The 24248-nt window shown below is 44.0% G+C and overlaps 1 protein-coding gene across 2 annotated transcripts in view; it reads right to left on the bottom strand.

Annotated features, from left to right (window-relative positions):
* Positions 1-7382: 7382 nt before the first annotated feature.
* The window catches only part of PRKAR1B (protein kinase cAMP-dependent type I regulatory subunit beta), a 91727-nt gene continuing 74861 nt past the window's right edge, over positions 7383-24248 (bottom strand). For both annotated transcript variants that reach the window (XM_058849884.1, XM_058849883.1), the window contains exons 10-11: positions 10319-10400; positions 7383-9901 (exon numbers count right to left, since the gene is read on the bottom strand). In XM_058849884.1, coding sequence (XP_058705867.1) covers positions 9729-9901; positions 10319-10400 — 255 coding nt within the window. In that variant the 3' untranslated portion in view covers positions 7383-9728. The remainder of the gene's footprint in view (positions 9902-10318; positions 10401-24248) is intronic.

A 24248-nucleotide genomic window follows, 5' to 3' on the forward strand; every position in this document is an offset into this window, starting at 1 on the left:
ATGTTTTCCAAGACCCCTCCAAGGTGGGCAGTAGCACAGAGCAATCAGCTCCAGTCTGTGTTGTTCTGTGCTTGACAAGAAGCAGCCAGAGAGTCTCCAGGGAGACCTGCTTTTCCTAAGGTGCCAGTACAACTCCTTACACGGAGCACAGCACTTTGAGGTCCTGAGGCATCGCTGTCAGACCCCAGCTCGCTATGGAAATGTTGCTCTGGGGAGGATTACCTCTCTCTGCAAAACACAAACCTTTCTTCTTCTCTGCTGCAGTAATTTTTCTGCAATTATAACTTACACTGAACAGCTCTAACTGCAGGCATTAACAGCACAGGCTGCAGCCTCCCTTTACCTTCGGGTGGACAGCATGGATCAGACGGCACCCGGATGGTTTCAGCATGAATCACTCACTGCCTCTGTAACCAACATTCCCATAACCTAAATCTATCAAAAAGAACATAAACCACATCAGAAGCCAGTTCTCAGATACTCATTTGCTAAGACTTTGGAAACCTCTTATATTAAACAGATCATCTCTTTACAGGAGTATGAAGCTGCCCTAATTATACAAAGGGTGGAAAGGGACGATCTTCCATCTGGGGAGGCTGTTTAACTTCTTCTGGCTTCCTAAAAAGCTATTTTCTTGTAAACTGAGCATTCCTTCAGTGGCCTGGTAGACACAACATTCCCCATGTCCCAACTAAGTGCTGTGCAAGGAGCAGCAGTACCAGAGCCAGTCAGCCTGAACAGCCCCAGAGGGGCTGGTGCTGGCTGCCCCTGGAACACCCCATTCAGAGCATGATGTGCTGCCAAACACAGTTCTGCTTTGGCTTTTGCCTGTGGTTCCTCAGCAGTGGCCTCTGGCCTGGTTTTTTTTGGAAGGAAAAGGTGCTCTGGGCAGCCCCCTTGTTCACACCAGGAATCACTGTGATTGTAGGGGCCTCAATGGGTGAGCAGTAGCTCTGCAGCATTGGTCTGGTGGCTCTGAGGTTTCTCCATGTGGCTGGAGATACAATGAGAGCCCCAGATACTCAGGAAGAGGAACAGCTTCATCACATAAGCTGCCTCATTTCTCACCAGCCACCATGGCCAGGTCCCCCCACACCGACCACCCAAGGAGGGTGATGTCCCAGGATGCAAAACAACATCCCTCAAACCCCCTTTGCTTGCAAACCTTGCTCAGCTCTTTTCTGCAGCTGGAAAACCAACTGTGAGTAGCAGTGAGGTGTCAGCTACTAACACCAAGTCACATCTTCTAGGGAGGACATTACTTCCATGTTATGATAAACCCAGGTATTTTTATTTGGCTTCAGTAGCTTTTATTATTCCCTTCCCTCCTTCATCTGTCATCAATACTGTGATCAGTTTCTGCTTGTGTACATGCTCTGGTAGATGCTATAGTACAGCTGACAGGCCTCAAATTTACACTTTGTGGGAGGCATATTTCTTTCCAAAGGTTTTACATTACTACAGGTAGCAAGTCACAAAATAAAACCTTTGTTGCAAATATCATTTGAAGTTAATCTTCATATAATCCACAGTAAATATTTATGTGCAATGCAATAGTGGCCAGATTTGTTTACAGTTTGAAATTGTTAGAGAGGATTCCATATAGATTAGTCAGCTAATCTGCTGTAATCTTCTTAAAAAGCAACTGAAATGGGTTTTCTTTCACTGAATCATGTTAGCCCTGTCTATGCAGTGACTTCAGATAGGGAAGGGATTCAGGCACAAAAGGGCATTTACCTTGTGGGTGCTCACAGCATTGCTCGCATTGCAGGAGAGCCATAAATTTTCCCTTCTGCCTTAGAGAACAGGACAGCTGCAATGACTGAATTTAAGCTGAGATGAGTGTCAGGCTCTTCTATCCCATTTCCTTGCTGCAGCTTTTGAACTGTATCGCCTGGGGATAAACTGATCTTTGATGAGGCACCTGCACGGTGTCTGCACAGAAGTCATCCTTTCTGAATTTATTCTGTTTTATTTCACTCCCTCCTAAAGAGATCTACAGGAGGTGCCTTTACCTAACATTCTCCTGGGTTAATAAGGAAAGCATCCCATATCCTTTACTCCCAACTCACCTTTGTTTGCAGGGAAGTTGCAGCTCAGGGTGGAAAAATATTTTAGATATTCACTGTACTTCACAGAAGGTCTCTGGGTGATGTAGGCATCCATGGCACAGGTGTGTCTCCTCTGGGCTGTAAGATCAAGGCTTGGACCTCTAATAGCCCAGTGAGTGGAGGGCAAAGCCTTGGCAGATATCTTCGTCCAACCAACCAAGCAACAAGTTTGTCTGGGACACTCAGCGAACACATGGCAGTGATGATATGAATAGTGATGAAATCCCTTTCTGTAGTTTTCACCAATATTCAGAGGTTGGAGGATCTCTCCAAGTCCTTGTTCCAGGTGTGAGGATACTCACACAGAGATGGCGTCATGGATACAAGGTAATAGCTGCAGCATGGGTGAATCCTGAGCTCCCTGCATCCTGTCTCTCTCTATATATAAGCAGGAGTATAAGTGTATAAGCAGGAGCCAGGCAGGGAACAGCAGTGCTAGGAGAAAAGGGGGATGAAAGAAATCATCCTGTGGGTGTGATGCCACCAAACCTGGGACCAGCCAGGTGGTGGATGGGGTTTCCTGTGGTTCCCTGTTCACCACTGGTTTAAATCCCATCTCCTGCCCCCTTGCACTGGGAAGGTTGGACACCTCCTGCCTGCAACATGCTCCTTCATCCAGGCTTGAGCAGTGACTGCAGCCCAGTTCTGCATCTGGAGGTTGAGACCTGGAACCTCCCCAGGGAAACCTGGGCAAGGCAAAACACACCTTGTGTCCCCCCCGTAAACAGCAACACTGGCAGGACTGTGGCTCCCAGTCTGAGAGGGGGCCTGGCCCATCACCTGTGCTGCCCTCTGGCAAACACATCAGCCTTTGGTGTCAGGACAGTCATTTCTCTCCCCTTTCACACATCCCCAGTGCCGGTAGATCATTTCAGTGTGGGTTCCTCTGAATAATACATTCATCCACAGTCCTTCCCCCACCCCGTCCTCAGCAAGGCCTTCATGAGTTGAATACAGTGGCTCAGCTCCAGCACACACAGCTGCCATCACTGCTGCAATTCTTTTGCCTTGAGAAAAAGCATATACAATTTAATATGCTCCTGGCACAACAGCTTTTCTGTAGCAGAGGAGGCGGGTTTGTTTATGGCTATTTTGATAGGGCAGCTTTCATCCGGACACAGGTTCTGCTGCATCTCCCCGCCCGCACAAGGGCGCTTTTGTTGGGCTGGTTCTCATGTTCCTCTGCCCATTTTGGTACCTTCTCCTGCTCCCTGCAAACCCAAGGTTTAAAAAGCCCTCTTTGCTGGTCATGTTATTCTTTAAAAGCTAGATCCTGGGATAAGAGCCAGACACACAAGGCAGTGGAAGAGGGTGTGATGCTTTACTGGATATGTGTCAAGGATATGAACCATCCTGCCATCTCATGGGAATCTGGCCCATGGAGCAGAGCTCATGGTGCTTGTGGTGGCCGTTAGCAGTGACCTACAGGCTTTCCAGGCTGGGAAGCAGCTCTGTTGCTTTCTCAGACACCTTCTGTCTCGCCAAGAGCCATATGAACCATGCACAGGGGCATAACTCCTTCCTCCAGGCAGGGCCAAGACAGGGATTTTCCATCCCCACAGGAGCTGGCACTGAGAGATGCAGATTCCCTTCCGGCAGCAATTTCCAGAGTCACCCTTACGCAAGTTAAACTGTGAACAGTGACACATCTCCCTGCTCTGCACTCCCAGGGCACCTCAGCTCCCCAGGCAGGGTGGGGTGTGGAGGAGATGCACCTCAGGGCTGGGAAGTCTCTATCAAACAACCCAGAGTATGCAAGCCCAGCCAACTCCTTCTATCTGGCAAGCGGCTTGAGCTGCCCCTGGTTGACGAGGAGAAATAATCTCTTGTGTTTTTCAGCTGCTGAGTCTGGTCCCTCTCACTGCCACAGTGGAAATAAATGGTGGGAGGGTTTAGCCAGCACTAATTCATAGCCACGTTCAATCTGAAGCTGCTGCGACTTTGTGCTTGGCCCACAAACACAACGGAGAAAATGAAACCGGATAGAAAATACAACGGATCATCCGATCATCGTAAGCACATGGGAGCAAAACAGAGTCACTCTGTAGTGCACATGAATTCCACACATGTGGAGGAATGCAAAGCAGCTATTGTACCCCCACTTTGCAGATTCATTTCACTGTTTTCCCAGTTTATCTGGAAAATACATACTGCATGGTACTGTACGTCGTATTTCACTGCTATGCACCATGATGTCTTCTAATGGAACAATCGCCATGCTTGTAGTCTAAGGGCAATACAAAAGTGCTTTCAAATAATAACAATACATTTTCTGTATAAAGAGGATAGGGAGTAGCCACTTCCCAGAAAGGCTTGATTTCCCTGGAGCCAGAAGTATGAACATCCAGAGAGCCAGTAACAGCAGGCAGTGGTGAGAAATTCCCTACCTCATCATCAGTCTATACATCCTATTTCCAACTGCCAGTTCTGGGCAGAGTGGAGACTGTCAGCACCCACCGAGAGTAAGGTGAATGCACCCAGTGAGTCTTGACAGCACAAGGCTCCATTTATCCCATCGGGGCTAGGGTGGGGAGCACTCTTTTGACAAAACAACTCTCTATGCTTTGAACCAAAGCTGTGAGCAGAGGAGCAGCGTTCTCACAGCCCAGCTCCCAGAGATCACACAGCAGTACAGCATCTGCCAATTCATTCAGCACTGCTGGCCCATGCAGCAACATGGCACGCCACTGTTCCATGTTTGGAGGCAGTTTATACTGGAATAGGAGCAGTCTTCTTGGGTAAAACAATTATTTCTTTCCTCCATAAGATCTCACGACTTTTTAAAGGGAACCCTGCACACTTCAAATTGCTGAAGCACAAGAGCATGGGAAGTATGCTGCAGCTGGTCTGGGCTGTGGAGGCTCTCTGTGGCACTTGTGCAGAGAATGACTTGAAAACAAGAATTAAAGCACAGCTGGGGAGGGACTGACACACTCAGAAGGGAAAAGTTATCCTTGTACATCAGATAGGAGTCAGAGCAGCCCAAGGAGACGCTCATGCTTTGCTTTCCTTGCCCAGCAAAGTGCAGCCTCTTTTCTAAAAACTCAATCCAGATTTTTAGACATCAGAAGAATCACTCTGGTATTGGAGCCTGATCAAGCACAAAAAACATCCTCAGCCTTCAGAAAAATACCAGATGGCTGCAGATGCCAGCTCCTTCGGCCAGGCAGTGTTTTGAGAGAAAAGGCCAGTTTGTTGTGAGAGTGCTGCATCCCAGATACAACTCTGCAGAGCAGCAAAGAACCACAAAGAAATCCCTGGAGGAGGAGGAGCATCCAAGCCAATGTATTCCCGTAACATTAGATTTTCAAGGCTACACATATGCTCATATCCAAATATGCTCTCTTTCTCCAGAGGGAACAGGGACCTACAGAAGTGACTGGCTGGAAATGCTCTTATGAGTTTCTGAGCAGTCGTGTGCACTTGAAGCTCCAGTCAGAGTTGCCAAATCATTGGAAAGAAGTTAAAAAAACATGCCTGGCAATGTAAGAGGGGATAATTTAGTCTCTAAATAGTGAATTGATCTTTGGAATATTAACTCTGAGAGTTTAAGCTGGTTGGTTCTCAGTCACCTTGAGGAGGTCATCATGGTGCTGCTGCTGCACGGGATAATATCCTCTTTGCCCTACATAAGTGGGCACAAAGAACAAACAATTCTCCCATAAATAGGACAATGAAAGGATTTATGCACCATTTAAGACTTAAAACTGAATGGGATGTACTCATGTTGTGCAACTTTCACAGCAGGAGAAATGTCACCCTTTGGGTGACAACTCCACTTCCAAAGACCACTGACTGCAAGAGAAACAGCCCAGCAGCCAATAACCCAGCTGGGGTTACTTGGTTCTCCAAGAGCTCTTGTTTCCCACCAGCACCTGAACAGGTAACAGGGTGTCAGACCATGTTTGCTTGATGATCAAGGAAGGATTCACAGTGTTCATGTGACTCGACGACTTCTGCACCATTTTAGCAGCGCTTTAGTGCCACAAAGCAGTGGGAATGCCTGAGCCAGTCAGAGTAATGTGATACACACACCAAAACCTGGTCAGCCACATGGCCTTGTAAAATCCTGAGGTGCAATTAGTTTCTATTAAAAAAAAAGTTTTTTCTTTTGTCTCAGGAGTCCTGAAATGGCCGTGGCACAATTAAAACCAACCAAAAAAGGAATGCAATGAGGAGTGGTGAGATGCTCTTTTCTGGGGAGCGTGGGCTGGTAATGTCCTTCTGGAAGGACCTCAGAGAGAGTGGTCACTTTTGATTACTGCATAATGTGAGTAATTCTCTGGAAAGACCAGTCCTTCCCTCCTGAATCATAGCGAAGGGGGGAAAAATAACACACTCCAAAAACAGAAAGCTGGACAGCCCTTGGATGTCGGGAGCCGCCCAAGATTTCTGTGCGGGGGCCACCACAGAGAAGCTGCAAGGAGTGAGCCACTGGCCCTGCCCTCTGCTCTGGGGTGACAGCTCCAGCTCTGGAGCCAAGCTTGGACCATAACACACCTACTGCAGTGACCACCCAGACCTCTGTTAGGTGGGGTGGCACTAACAGCACACGGAGCACCTCATCACCCAGAAGCCACTCTTACTGGTTCTTCAACCCATGCTCAAACCTCCATACTTGAGGTACAGGTGGTTCCTTTGGAGGCTCTGCCTTCTCTGAGAAGTTTGTCCTCAGTGTAGTTCCTGGCCAGCCCATGGCATGAACACAAGCCATGGCAGCAGCACAGTGCATCCCTGGTGCCAAAAGTGGGGCTGTGCTTCAGTCCCAGAGCAGCCACACTTCTAAAAATCCATGTGTGGCCAAAAGTTGAATGACTGGGACAGATCCCTGGTGTGGCTGGGACCATGGGCTTTGTTTGTGATATTGTGGAGAAAGGAGCAGCACTGGCATTTGAGAAGGAAAGAGCCTGTTTTTCCCCAGGTGTACCCCGTGGCTGGACAACAGGCTCAGCATCATCCTGAGGGTTTCACAGCCAGCACCTGGACAACAGCAGGAAGATCCCAGAGACACCTTGGACCCCTATTTCTTTATATAGACATATATGGTTACATTTAAACAGATGATTTTTTTTCCTTCGTGCTAATCCTCCACAAAACCAGTTTGGTTTCCATTACTATATATAGCACTGGGAATCGTGGTCTATTTTTTGTCCCTTTGCATCTGATTATTTTCAGTAGAGCTCAAAGTTTTGATGATATGCAGATTTTAACTGGAACATGACATCTACTCACACAGACTTCCATTAGCAATAAACCCACAATGGCCGCTTATAACGTAGAAGAATTTTATTCATACCATAATCCTGTCCCATCATCCACTGCAAATATTACAATTATCTTCAAAATGTCACTGAATATCATTTTGTTCCACTTAAAGCACAGGAATCCTGGTGTTAGACAGTTACATTTCTCTTGAGATTGCTTATAACAGAACCATAATTCAGACGTATTTTCCATGAGCTGTAAAGGTTTAAAGCAAAGAATCTGCAGTGTGTCTGTGTGCTCGAGTAACTTCTAAACAGTGAGGCTAATGCTTGGTATTTGACAAGAGATGTGTCCTGCATATTATGCGAAACGCTCACAATTTATTTTACCAACACAACAGAAATGCAACAGGTAAAAGAACATACTTGAGTGACTGGTAACATTTAAAAAATATTTCTTTTTAAAATTGCACAAGAGAATACAAAAACAGTGCAGCAAATAATCAAATGCATATACATGGACCTATCTATATAGAATGGGCGTCTGCCTACATAAATGCACATGATATAAATTGCAAGGTTGGAAACTGAATGGTCATATTTAATAACACATGCAAGAAGCATAACATAATCATAATAAATAGCAGCAACGAATATACACTAACAGGACCACTGAAATTAAGCTAAAATAAATTAAGCACCTTTAAGTGATGAGAAGAGCGTGAAGCTGAGAAGCTTTTTAGCTCTGTGAGAACCACTGTGGGCAGCTACTGGAATACTGGGCCCTTGGTGGAAGTCAACAGGAAAGTGTCCAATTAGTATTTGTTAATTCCAAAGAAGAAAGCCAATTGTGTGTCACGAGTCATTTTAGCCATTTAGCCAGCTACACCTCTAGTTTCAAAAGGGAGATTGGTACCATATTTCACTGCTTAACTTTTGGCATGTCAAAGGTACAGAAAGTTTGTATTTACTCAGAAGAATGTTGTTGTAAAGAAGAAATGGAGTTTTGGCCCAACTGAAGGGCAGGCAGTGCTGTTAAGGGTGGCTGAGATGCAGAGCTTTGATGCATGTGTAACAACTAGGTTACCTGCAAGGTAAAGCTTTGCAAATCATAATCCAAATGATCCCATCCTTGAGGGCTGTGCAGATCCCTAACCCTGAGAGATCTGAAAAAAGCTCCATTCAGGAGGAGCCCCATGTCTGGGCAGGGCAGCAGTGACTGCCAGCAAGGCTGTGAGGTCCCTGGAGGGACCTGGGCTCCAGGATCCTGGTGCTCTTTGTTACCTAATACCTGTATTTTGGAGAAGAAGCAGCATTTTGAAGCACTTATTTGGCTTTCAGAAAATTTTAAAAAATTCTAAAATTTAGTCATATACTAGTAGAAAGGCAGTTGAATTTAATTAAGTGGACCTTTTTAAAAACAAGCTGCTGTATTTGTCCCTGAAGTGCACCTGGCACCATCTCTTCGGTATTTCATATAATGTTCAGAGAAGTGGCTGAGGACATTCTGCTGAGTTTTGAAGCCAACTTAATTCAGCAGAGAAGCCCCCATTTGACTTCTAAGGACTTTAATGTAAATCCTCATTTAAAAAAAGCTGAGGACACCTAACTTAGGTCCTAAAGGCTCCATTTGAATTCTTACAAAACATTGTCCCTTGACCTCTTCACCCAGAAGACTGGTGCAGGCTGTTTGCCTGAGCATATCCTACAAAGCAGACCCAAAAGGGTTTGTGACATGGAGGAATATGGCCCCTATATCTAAGCCACAAACAAAATCACTCAAAAGCTTTACTTTTCCCTGGCTTGCTGGAATGATCAAAACCTTCCTCCAACCTTCCCCCTGAAACTGCTTCTCATCAATGAGACTGCCACTCATTCCACAGGATTTCGGAACCCCCCAGTCCGTAACCAGTGAAAAGTCTTTTAGAAGTGACAGGCAGAGAGATATCACGAAATCACAGACTGGTTTGGGTTGGAAGGGACCTGAAAGGCCATCAACTTCCAACCCCCTGCCATGGGCAGGGACACCTTTCACATCATTTGATCAAAGAACCTTGACAAAAGGTGAATAAGACCAGCTTTAAAGATAATAAAAAACCAGAAATTCATATGTATTTTAAATACTTGAACCCACAGTTTCAAGCAATATGAACCAGCAATAGGTAAAAATCTTGTCTGCAAGCCAAGAGCCCAAAAGAGCCCCAATCTTCCCTAAAGCTAGTCTTACCCAAACAGTTATCCTTCCACTTCCACTATATGTGAGATTTGAGCTGACATCCACTAGGTGACATAAACAGAAAAAAATACACATAAAATGCATACTTCTTTTTTTTTCTTCATAAAGCTATGGAGCTGCACAGAGCAAATTTTAAGTGCACAAGGTCACATGAAGGCAGCTTTCCAGAGGAATCATTTAGACGGTGAGCGAAATGAAGCTGTTGTATCTCTGAATGTTTCTCTTGAGGATCTCGGAGCAAGGGCCGAGCACTCGTTCGAAGCGGGGCCGGTCCAGCTTCACACACTTGAGGGGTCCACGTGCCACCACCGTGGCTGCCCGGGGCCGGTTGAGCAGCAAGGCTATCTCACCTGCAAACAGAGACAACACACTGCCACACGCCCTCCTCTCCTTCAGAGGGTGCAGATTCCACCATCCCATTGCTCTGCTTGTAGAACATCTCCCTTTATATATCTCTTGATAGACACTTTACATAATTCTGTTGACAGTACAAATGCATTACACATGCATAATGCATGTGTGTAAAATGCCTTTGAAAACAAATGCTTTCAGACTGTTTTGCTGATTCTGGATCTGTCTCCTGTCAGCTACACTGGTGTAAACCAAGGAGTGGATTTGGCTTCCCTGCAATCTCTGAGCATCGCTGAGAGCAGCGGCTGACCTGCACATAACCCCTCGCATGTAAGAGTGGAACACTAATTAAGACAATAAGTACTTGACCCAGACGTGCCTGTCTTTCTGAACCACGCTTAGCTGAATTTTCTTACCAAAATAATCTGATGGACCAAGTCTTCCAACTTCAATGTACTCCTCGTTGTCAGACCTGCGCTGCAGGACGGAGGCTGTGCCCTGGGAAGAGAAGGGCAGGGAGTCAGCTGGCTTTGCTCAAACCTGAGTATTTCCTTTTGTATATCACATATATATGATATATTGATATATGAATGAAAGGAATTAAAGGATTTAAAAAAAAAATAAACTATTTCTGTTATGAATTGTGTGGATGCAGATGTATTCAGCTTATAAAGAGGACAGGAACAGGACAGAACCCAGAAATTCATATTTAACTAATGCACATGATGCTTTAATGTAAATGTATGGTTTAATATAATTTTAAAATATGTTCTGTGTGGATGCAGAACCTGAGAGAGAGATACAGAAAAGATTTACATTAAAAGGAATAAAAAGATAATTTTCCCAGTAATAATCCTGGGACATGATTTTGTAAGAGCAACTAGAGCTTATTCCTCAGCTGACCTATTGCTGAAATGGGTGGCAAAAGAAGTTTTTAATGCTTGTTCTAACAAAGGGTGGTGGTTTTTTTACTGGCTTTGCCTGCTCATGGTCTGTAGTGGTCTGGACACCTGCGAGTCAGTCTCTGGAGAGATGGAATGTGCCTTGTCTCCACTACCCTTAATAACTGCTGTACCTGACACGTGCTAATACATGTTAAAATTCAGTTACAATCTATTTAAACCTTCAAAGAGTTTTACATGCAGAAATATTCTGACCTCGAGGAAATCTTAAATTATTGTGGCATAAAGCTTTTGTAGAGGAACAGAGAAGGTATCTGCTTTTCTGGAAAAAAAATTATAGTAACATATGAGAATATCTTCTGAGTCCAAACCAAAAGCGTAGGGAAAGGCCAAATGTTAACATATTTTGATTTTAACTGAAAAACCTCCATCCGGAGCAGAGTATTCAGTGAACATTCAATAGCTGCAAATATCCTGCAGCCTCCTTCAACCAAAAGAAACTTGTGCACCTCCAGGAGGTAAATCTTATTTCTTCTGTCAAGTTTCCAGAAAAAAAATCCTTTTCCTTGATATAACTAAATTGTTCCACCAACACTGCAGTTTTCCAAGATCTTCCAGTAAATCTGCAAGGGCATGAAAATGCAGAGATAGTGTGATGAGCATTGTTATTCACACTTGCTGCAGCTTTCAGAACAGACCCACATTCACACGCAGCACTCTCAGAAATACCCCACACAGGGAATAATGCCTGCATCCATCTCCCTCTTGCCAAACTTTGGATCAGGTGCAGCTCAGTAAATTGATGCTGTTCTCATTGCCTGTACCGTGAAGATGGATTCAGAGTCACTCCTTGTCCCTGTCTTTCTCTCATCTCCATCTGGAGCCTGGCAAAACCTGAACCCTTTGACCCAAATAGCTGCCTGAAATCCACGTCTCCAAAAGGAATTTTTAAAAAAATCTTTTGTTATGGATGTTTTATTACATAAACCAAAAAAAATTCCCTGAAGTAATCATAGTGACCACCCAGGTCAAATGAAGAAAGGACTCAATTCCCCACTGCTCACCTTCAGCACATTGCTATAAAGGTAATCACAATATCAAGCAATATTGCTTTCATCTTCCCAAGTGTCAGCTTTTATTGTGGCTAATATTTTTCTGACAGGGTCCATGTGATATAGGACTCCAATAAGTCAGCCTTCTGAAGCAATTTCTTCCACTGTTCCACTACAGTCAGCCTTTTTAATCCAAGAAACACCATATCTGCTGGAGAAGGACAGATGTGTCTGGCCTCCACAATAAACACTTGGCTTGGCAGGATAAAGCAATGCATATTCCAGATCCATATTTTTTCCACTCTTGTTTTAACAGTCACATAGGCTTTTCCCGTTGCCCAGTGAGAGCAGGTCTATCTCAGAGCAAAACAAGTTTCCTGAAGCCCTGACAGCGAGCACCCAGATGTCAGCTCTGATTACACTGCTTGGCCCCTCTTTGCACCAGCCACCAGCTCCACAAGTACATCCTGGAACATTGTCAGAGTGACCTTCGTGGGAAGGCTGTCCACCCCAGGAAACAAAGAAGATGTTTTTATAATTGCCTGCCTGTATCACCTTCACTTTGTGTGTTTTATCTCTGGAATCAGCACTATTCTGACTGTAGTCGAGGAGTCCAATTGTAGACAAACAGTGTAAATGGGGAAGAAATAATATAGAAATATAACAATAAAGAACAAAATAATACAGAATAAAATACTACAGAAGCAGTCCTTCATTACCCATATATCTGATAAAGTTGTCATGAATTCAGTTTTGACCTCTAGCCTTGTTCTCATCCCAAGTTTTGTGGCTGTTTTAAATTTTATTTTACTTGTCACATACTTCTGATAAAGCTTTTGATTTTTCTGTCCTTCTTGTGCTTTAGGATGTCTCACCTCCCACAAATGATAGGACTGAATAAATCCTCTGGGCCCTGTCCCAGGAGGTAAGGGCATTATCTAACAAGGGTTCAGGGGCTCATCACTCTCACTCTCAAATGCATTTTCTCTCTATGGGGAAGACTTCTCCTTAAATGACACACAAAACTTGGCACGATGAATCTCTGAAACAAGCTAAGTGATCCTAGATTTGCAGGATCAGGCAGCTTAGTGCTGCTCAACTTAAAATACTGCCTTGTACACTGATACCCGTTTCAGCCTCCTACACCACCAAGCAAACCCTACAGAGCACGAGCTCGAAGGCTGCCGAGAAGGTTTGACACCGTTTAATAAATCAGCCCTTTGTGATGATATTAAACTGAAGGCAGACAGGCATGTCTTTCTGCTAGCAGACACTTGGGAGTGAAATTATGGTCTTTGGGGGATCCAGGAATATTCTCTTTCAGTCACTGGGGAGTGCCTGTATTCCCAGAAACTGATAGCATTAACCTTCTCTCCTCTCCTCTGAGTAAATACGAGCATCTTATTCCAAAAACAACAAGAGTAGGAGTTCCCAAAGCACTGTGCCACCAGCATCTCTCTGCCATCCTCACCCCACACACCTGCCTGCTCCCTCTGGCACTGCTCCGGAGCACTGCTGGGAGTGTTTATTCAACTCCTTCCAAATGCTTCAGCAGTTTGTTTTGCAAAAATTTATGCCTTAGATATGGCACCATGATTTATGATATAAAAAATAAATTAAGGTTTATAATGCATGAGCTCCCATCCTCTCCAAAGTAATGAGATTTTGATAGATGTTTCACTTTTAAACTCTCAGACCCTACAGATAGATGAGGAAGACATTCTAGAGTGTGGCCCATCTGGATCAACACTGGGATTCCCAGGCCTTATCCTGCAGGTACATCCAAGCATTAACTGCTTCAGGAGCCCTGTTTTTATATTTAAGTATGAATCCTATAGCCAGCAGTTGGCCTAAAGAGCCTGGCTACAAAAGACAAATATGATTCATGGTGCTAAAAACTGAAATCCTGTATTTTTTCCCTCTATTCCAGCTCAGTGGATCAGGTGGGATCACTCCCAGGCAGCACAAGGCAAAATCTGGTAGTCTGTGTTACCCCTGGGTGGGACAGGCAATGCAGGATGGGCTTCACCAGAAGCAGAGGGTGGGATGGGAAACCCTGCACTGTTTTAGAAACTTTTTGGTTTAAAAGTCAGTCATACTGATTGTCTGGTTTTGTTGGTCTGACCACCCATTTTAAAGATATATAGCCATCAATAAAAAATATAGTGAAGTTTCATCTGGGATAAAGGATAATTATTAAAAAGAAGACATTATTAAAATTATAAGAAAATAACTTCAATTTTCACAATCAGGAAGTTACTACTTGATTTTCTAGTTTTATTTCATACTTTTTTTACTGACTGCTTTTTCTAAAAAAGCACAGGCGACATTTTTTCCCCGTGGCCTCAAAATGCGGCATTTTTATCCTAGTTTTGAGCTTAGAAAGCTTTTCTAGCCTATTTTATTTCCCTCTTCACCACCCAGCCCAAAGGGCAGTGCAGTGTATGGAATTAGAGATGGAAAGGTCAGGCTGATCATCTGTGATTGCCATTAACTCCATCGATGGCAGCTCTGAACATACCTTTGCTCTTTCTCACTTTGTTAACCCACACACTCCACAATTCACACGTTCAAAAGATAAGTTTCCCCTCGCTCCACAGCCACACAAACCCTCATTAAGGTGTTGCTATTAAATCTTTGCAGTTACTACAAAAGGAGAAGGAAGGGGCTTTGCAGTGGCACAAAACACTGCTGCTCCCATGGCGAAGCAGAGGGACTGGATGGACTGCAGCAGGTCTGAAATGAATTAAAAGATCTGTCACACAGTATGATTCTGGGAGGATTTCATTTAATTGTAGGCAAGACGAGGTTTGTGGAAGTAATGTATTTTATTAGATCAACAAGCAGAGCTAGAAAAAGGGAGGAGAGCTCTTGGGCTCATGTCTGTCTTCAGGTTGCCTATTTCCCCAGGTATATCTAATAAAATCCACCATTCATCTGCCTACAAACAGTGTTTGGGCAATGTTCTTACACTATAACAGCTACAGCTATATTAAGTTGCATCTTATTTAATCATATCTGCTTCCTAGAGCATCTCCAAATCATTAACTTAATTTAAGGAGAGCCAGAAGCTCAAAATGCTACATATTTCCTGGAAACTCCTGGGAGTTGGAACTAGTTGATATATGGGGTCCCTTCCAAGCAAACCCATTCTATGATTCTATGAAATAGTGATTGCCTGGTGAATCCGTCAGCCAATGCTTCAACCCCCACTTCAAAAAGTTGAAATTCAGTTGTCTGATGTGAAACCTCAAGCAAATTTGGTGCAGTTTGGAAAACTCATCCCTCTCAGCTATCCCTCCTGATGAGCCAGTTGTGATGGTGGGAACAGGCTGCCAGAGCAGCCCCAGGTTTGCAGTGACTGGAAAAGTGGTGGCTGTTTGCTTTGCTTATCTCAAGCAAGTCAGTTCTTTTCTGCATTCATTAGAATTCACTATAAATACTGCACAAGGCAATGCCAAGGTAATGAGCTGCTGAGAGCTTTTGAGAATGAATATGCAACATTTTACACATCCAGCTTTTTAAATTTGGTTGTGACTCTGTACATTTGGAGTTGCACTGATTTCCTGGGATTTTTAGGAAGCCAGCATGTTGGGAATGGGGTTAGGATTAATAATGCAAGTTCAAAGGAGCTCTAAAGGCAATGTTAAACAAGCTCTGCTCCCTGATCCCCACCCAGCCTCCTTAAGAGAGCGGTGCTGCCAAAAGCACCTTTACACTGTCAGTGATCATCACTAGGTTATCAATTCATCTCATTTGCCATCATTCTCAACAGCACATCAAATTCTAGCAGAGATGGAAAGCACCAGTCCCTGCCCAGCTAGCAGAGCTCCTGGACATCATCTCTACAACCACGACTGATATCAAACAACCTGCAGGTTGCTGTGTGTTTTATATCACACCTGCATCAAACTGCCCTACATATGCCCAAACTCCCAGTTCTTTGCTATTCAGACATGTTTATATTAGTTTAGGACTGTGGGTTTAAGAATAACACCCAGACCCAGGAGAGAGGAACAAAGCTGTCTAGAGCAGTCACCAAAATAGCCACAAACATTAAGGTACTTTTAAAGACGACAATCAATCATAAGCCAAGTGTAGCTTAAAACAGCAGAAAGAACTAAGCCACAGGGCATTTCCTAGGGATATACAGGAGGCCAGGGTTAAGGCCCAGACATGACTACACCCAGCCCATCATTAATCACCAGGAAATGCCTTTGTCTTGATCGTTCAGTATTTAAAATCATAGATGTCTGACACAGGAAGACCTTTTCAGTCGTTTTGTTCATCCTCCTATCTCAGTACCTCAGACAATCTTTCCCTTCAGTGTTTCTTTGATACAGCCTGCATTAAACCTGTGCTATACCTATGTATTCCTCTTGAAGTGAAAGAAATGCTGTTACTAAGTGGAAGTCAACATTCAGACAGAGAGAGACCAGTAAACACAGTGAAAAGCCAAAAGAAATTGTATCAGCTGCAATTTCCTTTGTGCATGGAGACCATTGCAGTATCAGGTGAAGTAAAGTGGGTTTTGCACAAAGAAGAAAAAAATGGAATTTCTTGTTTTGTTAAGCCTTTCCTGTTGAAAAGCTTTACAGGAGCAAAATTTTAAATTTTATAGTATATATTGACTTTGAATTGTTGCCTTTGAGATACAGCAGCAGAGCTACCATCAGGCTAGACCACACAGATGTCCAGCAGAGGCATATCCACATGGTGGGGGACTCATGACTCCATCATCATCATCACCATCATCATCATCATCATCCCCATCATCAGACAGAGGGACACCACAGCCCCAGTGCCACACTTCTTCAAACCACCTGGGTTAGGGTAGGGGCAGTCCCAGCTGCCAACAGGGAAGCCTGGGAGCGAGGGGATGGTGATAGAGGAATCAGATACCAGCTCTGAGCCATGGGAGGAACCCCTTGCCTGGGGTGTGATCCTCCTTGGCTAGCTGTCCTGGCTCCATGCCCAGAAGGCTGGGAAGCCATTGCACCACAGCCTTTGGGGTTCCTCTGCACTTCTATCTTTGCTCCATCCTGGGATTTTGGTCGCCCCTTCCATTACACATTCAGTCACCTGTTGCAGGGGTGACAAGAGGCAGAGCCAGTCAGTAAAGGTGGGCTCAGATGTTGGTTTTAATGATCCATCTCAGGGATACTTGGCCTTGACTAATCAGTAGCTTCTGTGGGAAAACAACTGAATTAATATTCATCCTGATGCCAGATTTTAAAGACCTTCCGTGCCAAGTGCTGTGGATTATTGGCAACAAGGCCCTGTTTTCCCCCCTCAGACATGTCAGTGCACAAAGCAATAAAAGTCACAAAGGGAAAAAAATGTTGCATTTTAGAGATTCTTTCTTTCTACAAAGCTAGCCATTATCTTGACTCTCTCTGAAGCCAGGAAACGTCCACTGAGTCAACATAAAAGTGACTTTATAATGGGTTATTCATCAACTGTTATATTTGTGACTGACCTGACAGGGCTCATCTCCTGGAAGCAGAGAGCTACCACCTACAGCCAGGGCAGGGGTGAATGTATGGGAGAGAAAACACGAAAACAGTGCTGAACCTCCCTCACCCTGCCCGCAAAATCCTTTCTGGTGAAAATCGTTTTTAGCTGTTAATGCTGTTTTACGGCCCAATTACTCCTACCACCATCTGCTTCTTTGTGAAAACATTCTGTAGATGCTGAAGTAACCAGACCAAGCAAAAGGCTGAGGCAGACATTGTCATTAAAGTCTCATAACTAATGCTGTGACCAGGGCTGGGAGAGCAGCTGTGGCCAGCAAAGGCAGCAGCTTCTGAGAGAGAAATAAAACTTGGAGTAAAATGGGGAAAGGAGAGAGTTCATCACAGAGATCAGGAAAATCCCCCAAGGAAAGTTCTCTTTGACTCCTTCCTGTTGGTGAATCTAGTCTGTTCAAAGGACCAAAACATTACATTCTAAAGAAAAATCCTCACAAACTCAAATTTGCCTCATCTTGGAGCACACTGGGAAGGGTCTTGCATGCTCCAGAAAATCCACGCTGCACAGCTAATGAAGGAGCCCTAAGGGCTATATTCTTGCAGCAAATCTGCAGTCAACTCAATGATATCTTTGCAGAGGAGGGACAAAAGCTGTTCGACTAAGGGACAGCTTTAACATTATCCAGGGAAAGGGATGCACTCCAGCAGGGATTGGGAAGTTCTCCATTTCTTTTCCTCTAGGTTGAGCATCACCATGTTTCAGTTCTTGTTTACACTGCAGTGTTTTTGCTTGAAGACAGAGAGACTCTCCTCAAGACAGAGCTCCCAGCCCCTGACATAGCAGATGCCTTTAATGTCAGTTCAGATTTAACATGCCTGGGGCCACAAAGTTCTTGTTCACCTTGACTAAGTGCTTTGAACCAGGGCTTGTGAGCTCAGGCTCCAGTGCCAAAGGAGCTTACGGGGATCCTGAAAACCTGGAGGGGTAAACAGCCTGTGCTGCTCTCCTTACTCCCATGGAGAGGCTTTTCATTCCCCGTGAACCTCCAAGGTTTTGCAGACTGCCCTGGTAGGAAGACACTACTGACAGGACCAGTGAAGTGTTAAAGAGCACCAACCATACCCTAAAGTTGGTATTAGCTCAGGAAGAAGTCACAGGCTGCTTTGAACACAGAGAAAATCTTGCACTCTGATTTTTATGAAAATTCAAATGGGGCATGAATATATTAAGAATGAAACTGCCAATTACTAACTTTGGGGTTTGCTTCTCTGCACACCAAATGATTTCACTGATTTCCCTGGTTTCCACATATCCCATTGTGGTACAGGGCCAGGGTGTGTCTGTCATTCCAGCATAAACTTCAATTTTATGGGTTTACAAATCAGATGTTTTAAATTACAGCTGAATGAGACTGGAGACTCCTACACAAGTTGTCATGTCAAAAGTGAACCGGGGAAATATTCATGATTTTTTTTTTTTTAATGCTGGGTATCACATGTGCAAAAAGAGGCTGGGAAAACTACTTTTAAGCCTTTGGGAACAGTGTGGCTGCACTGCATCCTCCTGGGAATTGTGCTCCAAGACCTGGGTTTGTCAATATCCCAAAGACAGAGTAACACAGTAGGTCCTGTGTGTACATGGTGGTGCTGACATAAGCAATGTCCTCATCCCCAGTGTCCTGGAAGACCACCAGCACATCACTCCTCAGCTGCCATTTCAGCCCTCAGGGACTGCTGATAGCATCATTCCTGGGACAGCTTTTATGTTAGAGCTAAGGATCAGCAGTTCTAGGGCTACTTTCCAAAAGAAGACAAATCCTTTGAACTATGTAGCCAAAGACACTGCAAATATTCCTTTAGCCAGTAAATAATCTTGGATTTTTACTTTTTGCCAGCCTTTGATTTATGAAAGAGACCTTTCTACAAAAACAAGGGACAAAATCAACACATTTCTCCCAATACAAAGTGCAAGTGACTTCCTCATCACGTGCAGTATAAAATAACACCCATCATTTTTGGGTGGTAACATTTAACCTAAAGGAACAAGGGTGCTCCATTAATGATGGGGTGCTGGCCACAGGCTCCCATTGTTTCTCTGCCTTAGACTTCTATAAGCGAAATCATGAAGACCTTCAAGGTATCTAATTCCCATCAACTGTTTTTCCAGGAATGAAGAACTATCACAATTCTTATGCCCCGTGCTTCAGATCACACCATGCAACATGAAGGTTGCTTCACACACCTCATCAGAAGGGGTAGTGAGGATAAAAGCCCTGTGACCTCCATGAGATGTCCATGTAGGTAAGAAGGAATAAACTGGTTAAAAGGTTACATGTACTACTGACCACAGTTACTATAAATCTTACAATTATTTAATTATAAAATTATTTATCTCATACTATATGGAGGGGCCAAATCCAGGTGAAAACTCTTTTCTATTATAAACTATTGGTTGTGCACACTGCTTTTACACTGTGTTCCTTTCCATCAGACCTCTTTTTCAAAAAGACTCATTTTCCTAATATAAAAGCTATCTGACATTAATGGTCTTGCAGAAAGATGATGCAAGAGGACTTAATTCTGGTTGTGGACTCAAGATTGAGTCACGAATGGGCTTGACAGTATTTCTTTAACTGTACATTTTCAAACTATTATATATTATTCTTCATTCTCTGGGTTCATAGCAACTCATGGAATTTACATACAGTTGTCCTGGTTTCTGCCACAAATGAGGAATGAAATCTGCAAAGCCCTAAAATAGACTAGAAATAGTGGTTAATCTGAAATTTCACAAAATTGTTAGGAAAATGCTCCCTCGTACATCACTCCTGAGGTGTCAGGTTTTACAGAATTCACCAGAGGTACCTGCACTGCAGCAGTTATTGGTAGGGCTGGAGAAAGAGTTGGAAGGAAAGGCCAAAAGCTGCAGTCATTGACAGGTCCTCCATGGCTGGTGGGAAGAAGAAAGGGAGCAGCCATTTGCTTCCTATGAGACATTATCCCATGGATATGCAGCCTGACCCACTGCACATGGAAATAAAACTGAGTTTAACAAGACCTGGACTGAGCTGACATTTTAGTCTCTTTAACTCAGCAAAATACTTCACCTCCATCCCTCCTCAGGATGGGACCCAGTCACACACACAACTTTCCATCTTTGACATCAGCTGGCCTTTAAAAATGGATCCTGAACAGAGAGGAGCTCTGTAGCAGGGCCAATGGAAATGCTGCTGCTCCAGCACAACTGGGTGATACCAAGAAAATCGAACATCCCCTTCCTGTAAGAGCTCTGTGGGAAACAATGTCTGTGCAGTTAAAAATAAGCAGAGTGCAGAGCCCTGGTGCCTGCTGGCTCTGTTTATTCAGGATATTTTGTTTATTGGGTACATTAGGAGTCGCTGCAGACTGCCTTTGACAAACATTTTCGGTATCAACAAAATCCTGGTAACACTAAGCAGTTCAGATTTGTAGCCTTTGAAACTCCTTTTCTAGACAACATTCATCTTCCTAATTAATAATTAATCGCACTGTGTTTTAAAGAGATTATCAGGTGTGATAGCAGAGTGTGCCTAAGGCAGTGACTTCATTATCCCTAAAGAAGGAGTTTACTTTGTAGTTCTCCTGCCTGTCGCAGGGGTAGGTGCCAAAGGGGTCTCTCTTAGGTTAGAATGTCAAAGAGCAACGATTTAGGGCAGGAAACAATTGAGCTATTATTTTTCTTTTTTTTTCTTTTCCTTCTTAAGGAGCTTTTAAATCATAAATCTTCAGATGCTCGTTGTGTAATTTAAGACTCAAGTAGAGTTTTCCTACAGAAAGGCCCAATTTTGTGTAGGACCAGGTGCCCTTCGGAGGCAGGGGCAGGTTACCATGGCAGGAAGAGTTTACAAACACTGTTCCACCTACAGGCTTTGAACTGCATCTGTGCAGGGACGCTCCAGAGCGTGCCAGGAGTGTCAGCAGGGCTGGAAACACTGATTTCACCTACAGGACACTATCTCAAGTACACTCTCGTCAAGAACTCACAGCGGATCCTGCCCAGACCGGAGCCAGTTCGTGGCCCTGACTTGAAATGTCAACAGCAGCACGGAAGGAGCAGCCCCACCCCAATCCCCCCAGACAAGGATCACTGGGCTGTTTCCAGTGTGATCAGCCAAGGATAGTGATGGAAAAATAATAATTACCAATTAATTTCACTCATTTCTTTTAATAAGGCAGCTCACTGTGTTAATTCTGAAAGGCCTTTGCACTATCAGTGGGGTTTTTTTCTCTTATTTGTCGATTTTGCTATTCTCATTGCCTGGTTTCAGTAGTGACAGATATTTATGCCTTTTCCCATTAAGTTTTTCCTCACCTCTAAGAAGTGTCATTAGGATTGTTCCACTGATGGGGAATAAGGGAGGGCAATGTTCTGCCCACAGCTTGAACAGGTGACACTGAAAATCAGATGTCCTGCAGCAGGACAATAAGGAAGAATACAAATCTCCAGATTTTTATAAGTGCTTTCCACAAAGGAGTTGCAGAGGAGTTGCTCTGTAACTTACCACAAATCTGCAATTAATAACTGGTTTGTAAAGCTAAAAACAAAAATCTAATCCCGACCTCCTTGATACCATGGGTCCATTTCTCCTTGAATTGTCTCCTGTGAATTATCTTCTATTTTTAGCTCTTTTATTTTTAGGCTGCTGCATACGATTGCTGGGCAGCTCGACCAGCTATTAATTGGAAATGTTTTACTTCTCGTGCAGATTTATTTCTATGCTTTCTGCACCACTTAAACCAACCTGTCCTGGGAGCAGATGACAAGCTGTACATTTAAAGGGCAGCCACAAGCTGTGCTCTCCAGGTTCAGCGTGGCCCTGTCAGAAACCTTTTGCTGCTCTCTCCTCCTCCACCTGCGCACGTTTGTGTCTGTGCACACATTTTTCTTAAACCATGTCAAACTTTATGAGTATTAGGGCCATATGGCAGCAGCTCAGCAAGCTCTGAGTGTGCAGCTGAGATTCAGAGAGTCCCTGAGCGCAGTGGGTGAGTCCCGTGACAGGGTCGGTGCTCCGGACACGGCGCTCGCTCGTGACAAGCGATGCCAGTGATCTGACAGGGGAGGGGTGGCAGCTGGAAATCCCAGCAGGCTGCAGATCCCTGCATTTTTGGCAGCTGCCTCACAGACTTCGAGGTACTGTGCCACCCAGCCAAGCTGGGAGCTGAACTTGAGAGAGTGGTACATGATCAGAACCGCTATTTTTAATACTATTGTCGCTACCTTTCTCAGTAACCTAGACAACAGCAAAAACCTCTTTTCTTTCCAGTTTCAGAGCACTACTACGCTGGTGTGAACTACTGTTTGAGCTGGAGTCAGTGGCAAAGCACAAGTTGGGAATAAAACCAGGCCCTGTTCAACTGGCATTTAATTTAAAGGGACTTTTAACTCCACAAAGCTCATGTGCCTTTGCATCCACCACTTTAAAATGCTGGCTAAAAATATTTGTGTTATCTGAAGTCAGATGAATAAATCCTCCCCACTGTTGGGTACACAGTGTGGCAGTGCACGACACAACTGCAAATTTATTTGTTAGAAACCGTACATCTGTTATGATTTACGCTTGCCAAAATATAATTCTTTATGGCAACAATTGTTTCATGGTGCTTAAAGTTTTTCACCTCTGTGCCAGGAATCTCATATGGGATAATTCCATGACCTTGGAATCCAGCAGATACATTCCACATCTGTCTGGTCTGGGAAAGCCCGAGTTTGTTGTGTGAAAAACCTTAGTGGGAATGTAAGACCTGGAAATATCTGAAAATACAGAAACTGCAGGGCTGCTTCTTTTTTCAAGTGCAGTAAATCAATCTCACAGAAGTCATTGCTTTTGTAAACAGACATTCACTTCTGATCCTATCTTCACATTAAGGAATATGGTATAAATATTACAATAATTCTATCTCTGGGAAAAAAAACAAAACACAGCATTTAAATATTAAAACTAAATCTTGTTGAAGGCTGCTTGGTATTTAAACAGGAAAGAAACCAAACTAGTGCAAGTAAACACCTTACTGGTGCCTGTGAAGATTTAGGATGGCAGAAAAACTGTAGCTGTCCTGGAATCTCAGGGTATACACTTTTCTCATTAGACTTTTTAACAAAAAATAAACCATAAACAGCTTTGTGAGCAGTGAACTTTAAAAGCTCTGGTTTCCTGTGATTCTTCCCTGTGCACATTTTCTGTTATTCTAGCAATTTGGCTGAGCTCCTGCTGCAGCCTCTCTTTCCAAGGGGCACTGGAGCATTTCCATGCACACAGCCTGCACCTCAAATAACCTGCACCCCAAATAAACTGTGCAACACTGGAGGGAGGAAGGTGAACAGAAAGCCACGACAAAAAGGTTATAGTAAGAAATACAGGGAAAAGGTGAATGTGTTTGCTTGAGAGAAGGGTGAGACTAATTAGACTTATCCATACTAACTAGGATGATATTCCTGGTTTAAAGCAGGAATTGCTGTTCTAATCATCACTGGGGCTATCAGTTTCCCTTTCAAAAGGTTTTAGTGGTTTCCCTTCAATCTGCAAATCCAGAATGTGCCAATCCACTCACAGGCTGTGTCCTTGGGCAGGACCAATGTCCTTACCATGTCCCAAAGGGATGGCACAGAGCAAGGCAGCAGGGCAGGCTTGCCAGAAATGAATGACTAATTTCTGAAGTTCAACAATTTTAAATCCATGTGTGAGTCCTGGGTGCCTTAGAGAAGCTTTTATACTAGGAGTCACAAGATTCCACTTGGAACCAGTAGCTGGGAAGCACCAAAGCTTTATAAAGTGATAACTGATTTGTCTAAGGCATGATATGAATGGTCATGGTTTCTGATAAATCATGGAGTGGTTTGGGTTGGAAGTGGCCTTAAAGATCACCTCATTCCACCTCCTG

Source organism: Poecile atricapillus, chromosome 14, assembly GCF_030490865.1.
Source record: "Poecile atricapillus isolate bPoeAtr1 chromosome 14, bPoeAtr1.hap1, whole genome shotgun sequence".
NCBI classification, from domain to species: Eukaryota; Metazoa; Chordata; class Aves; order Passeriformes; family Paridae; genus Poecile; species Poecile atricapillus.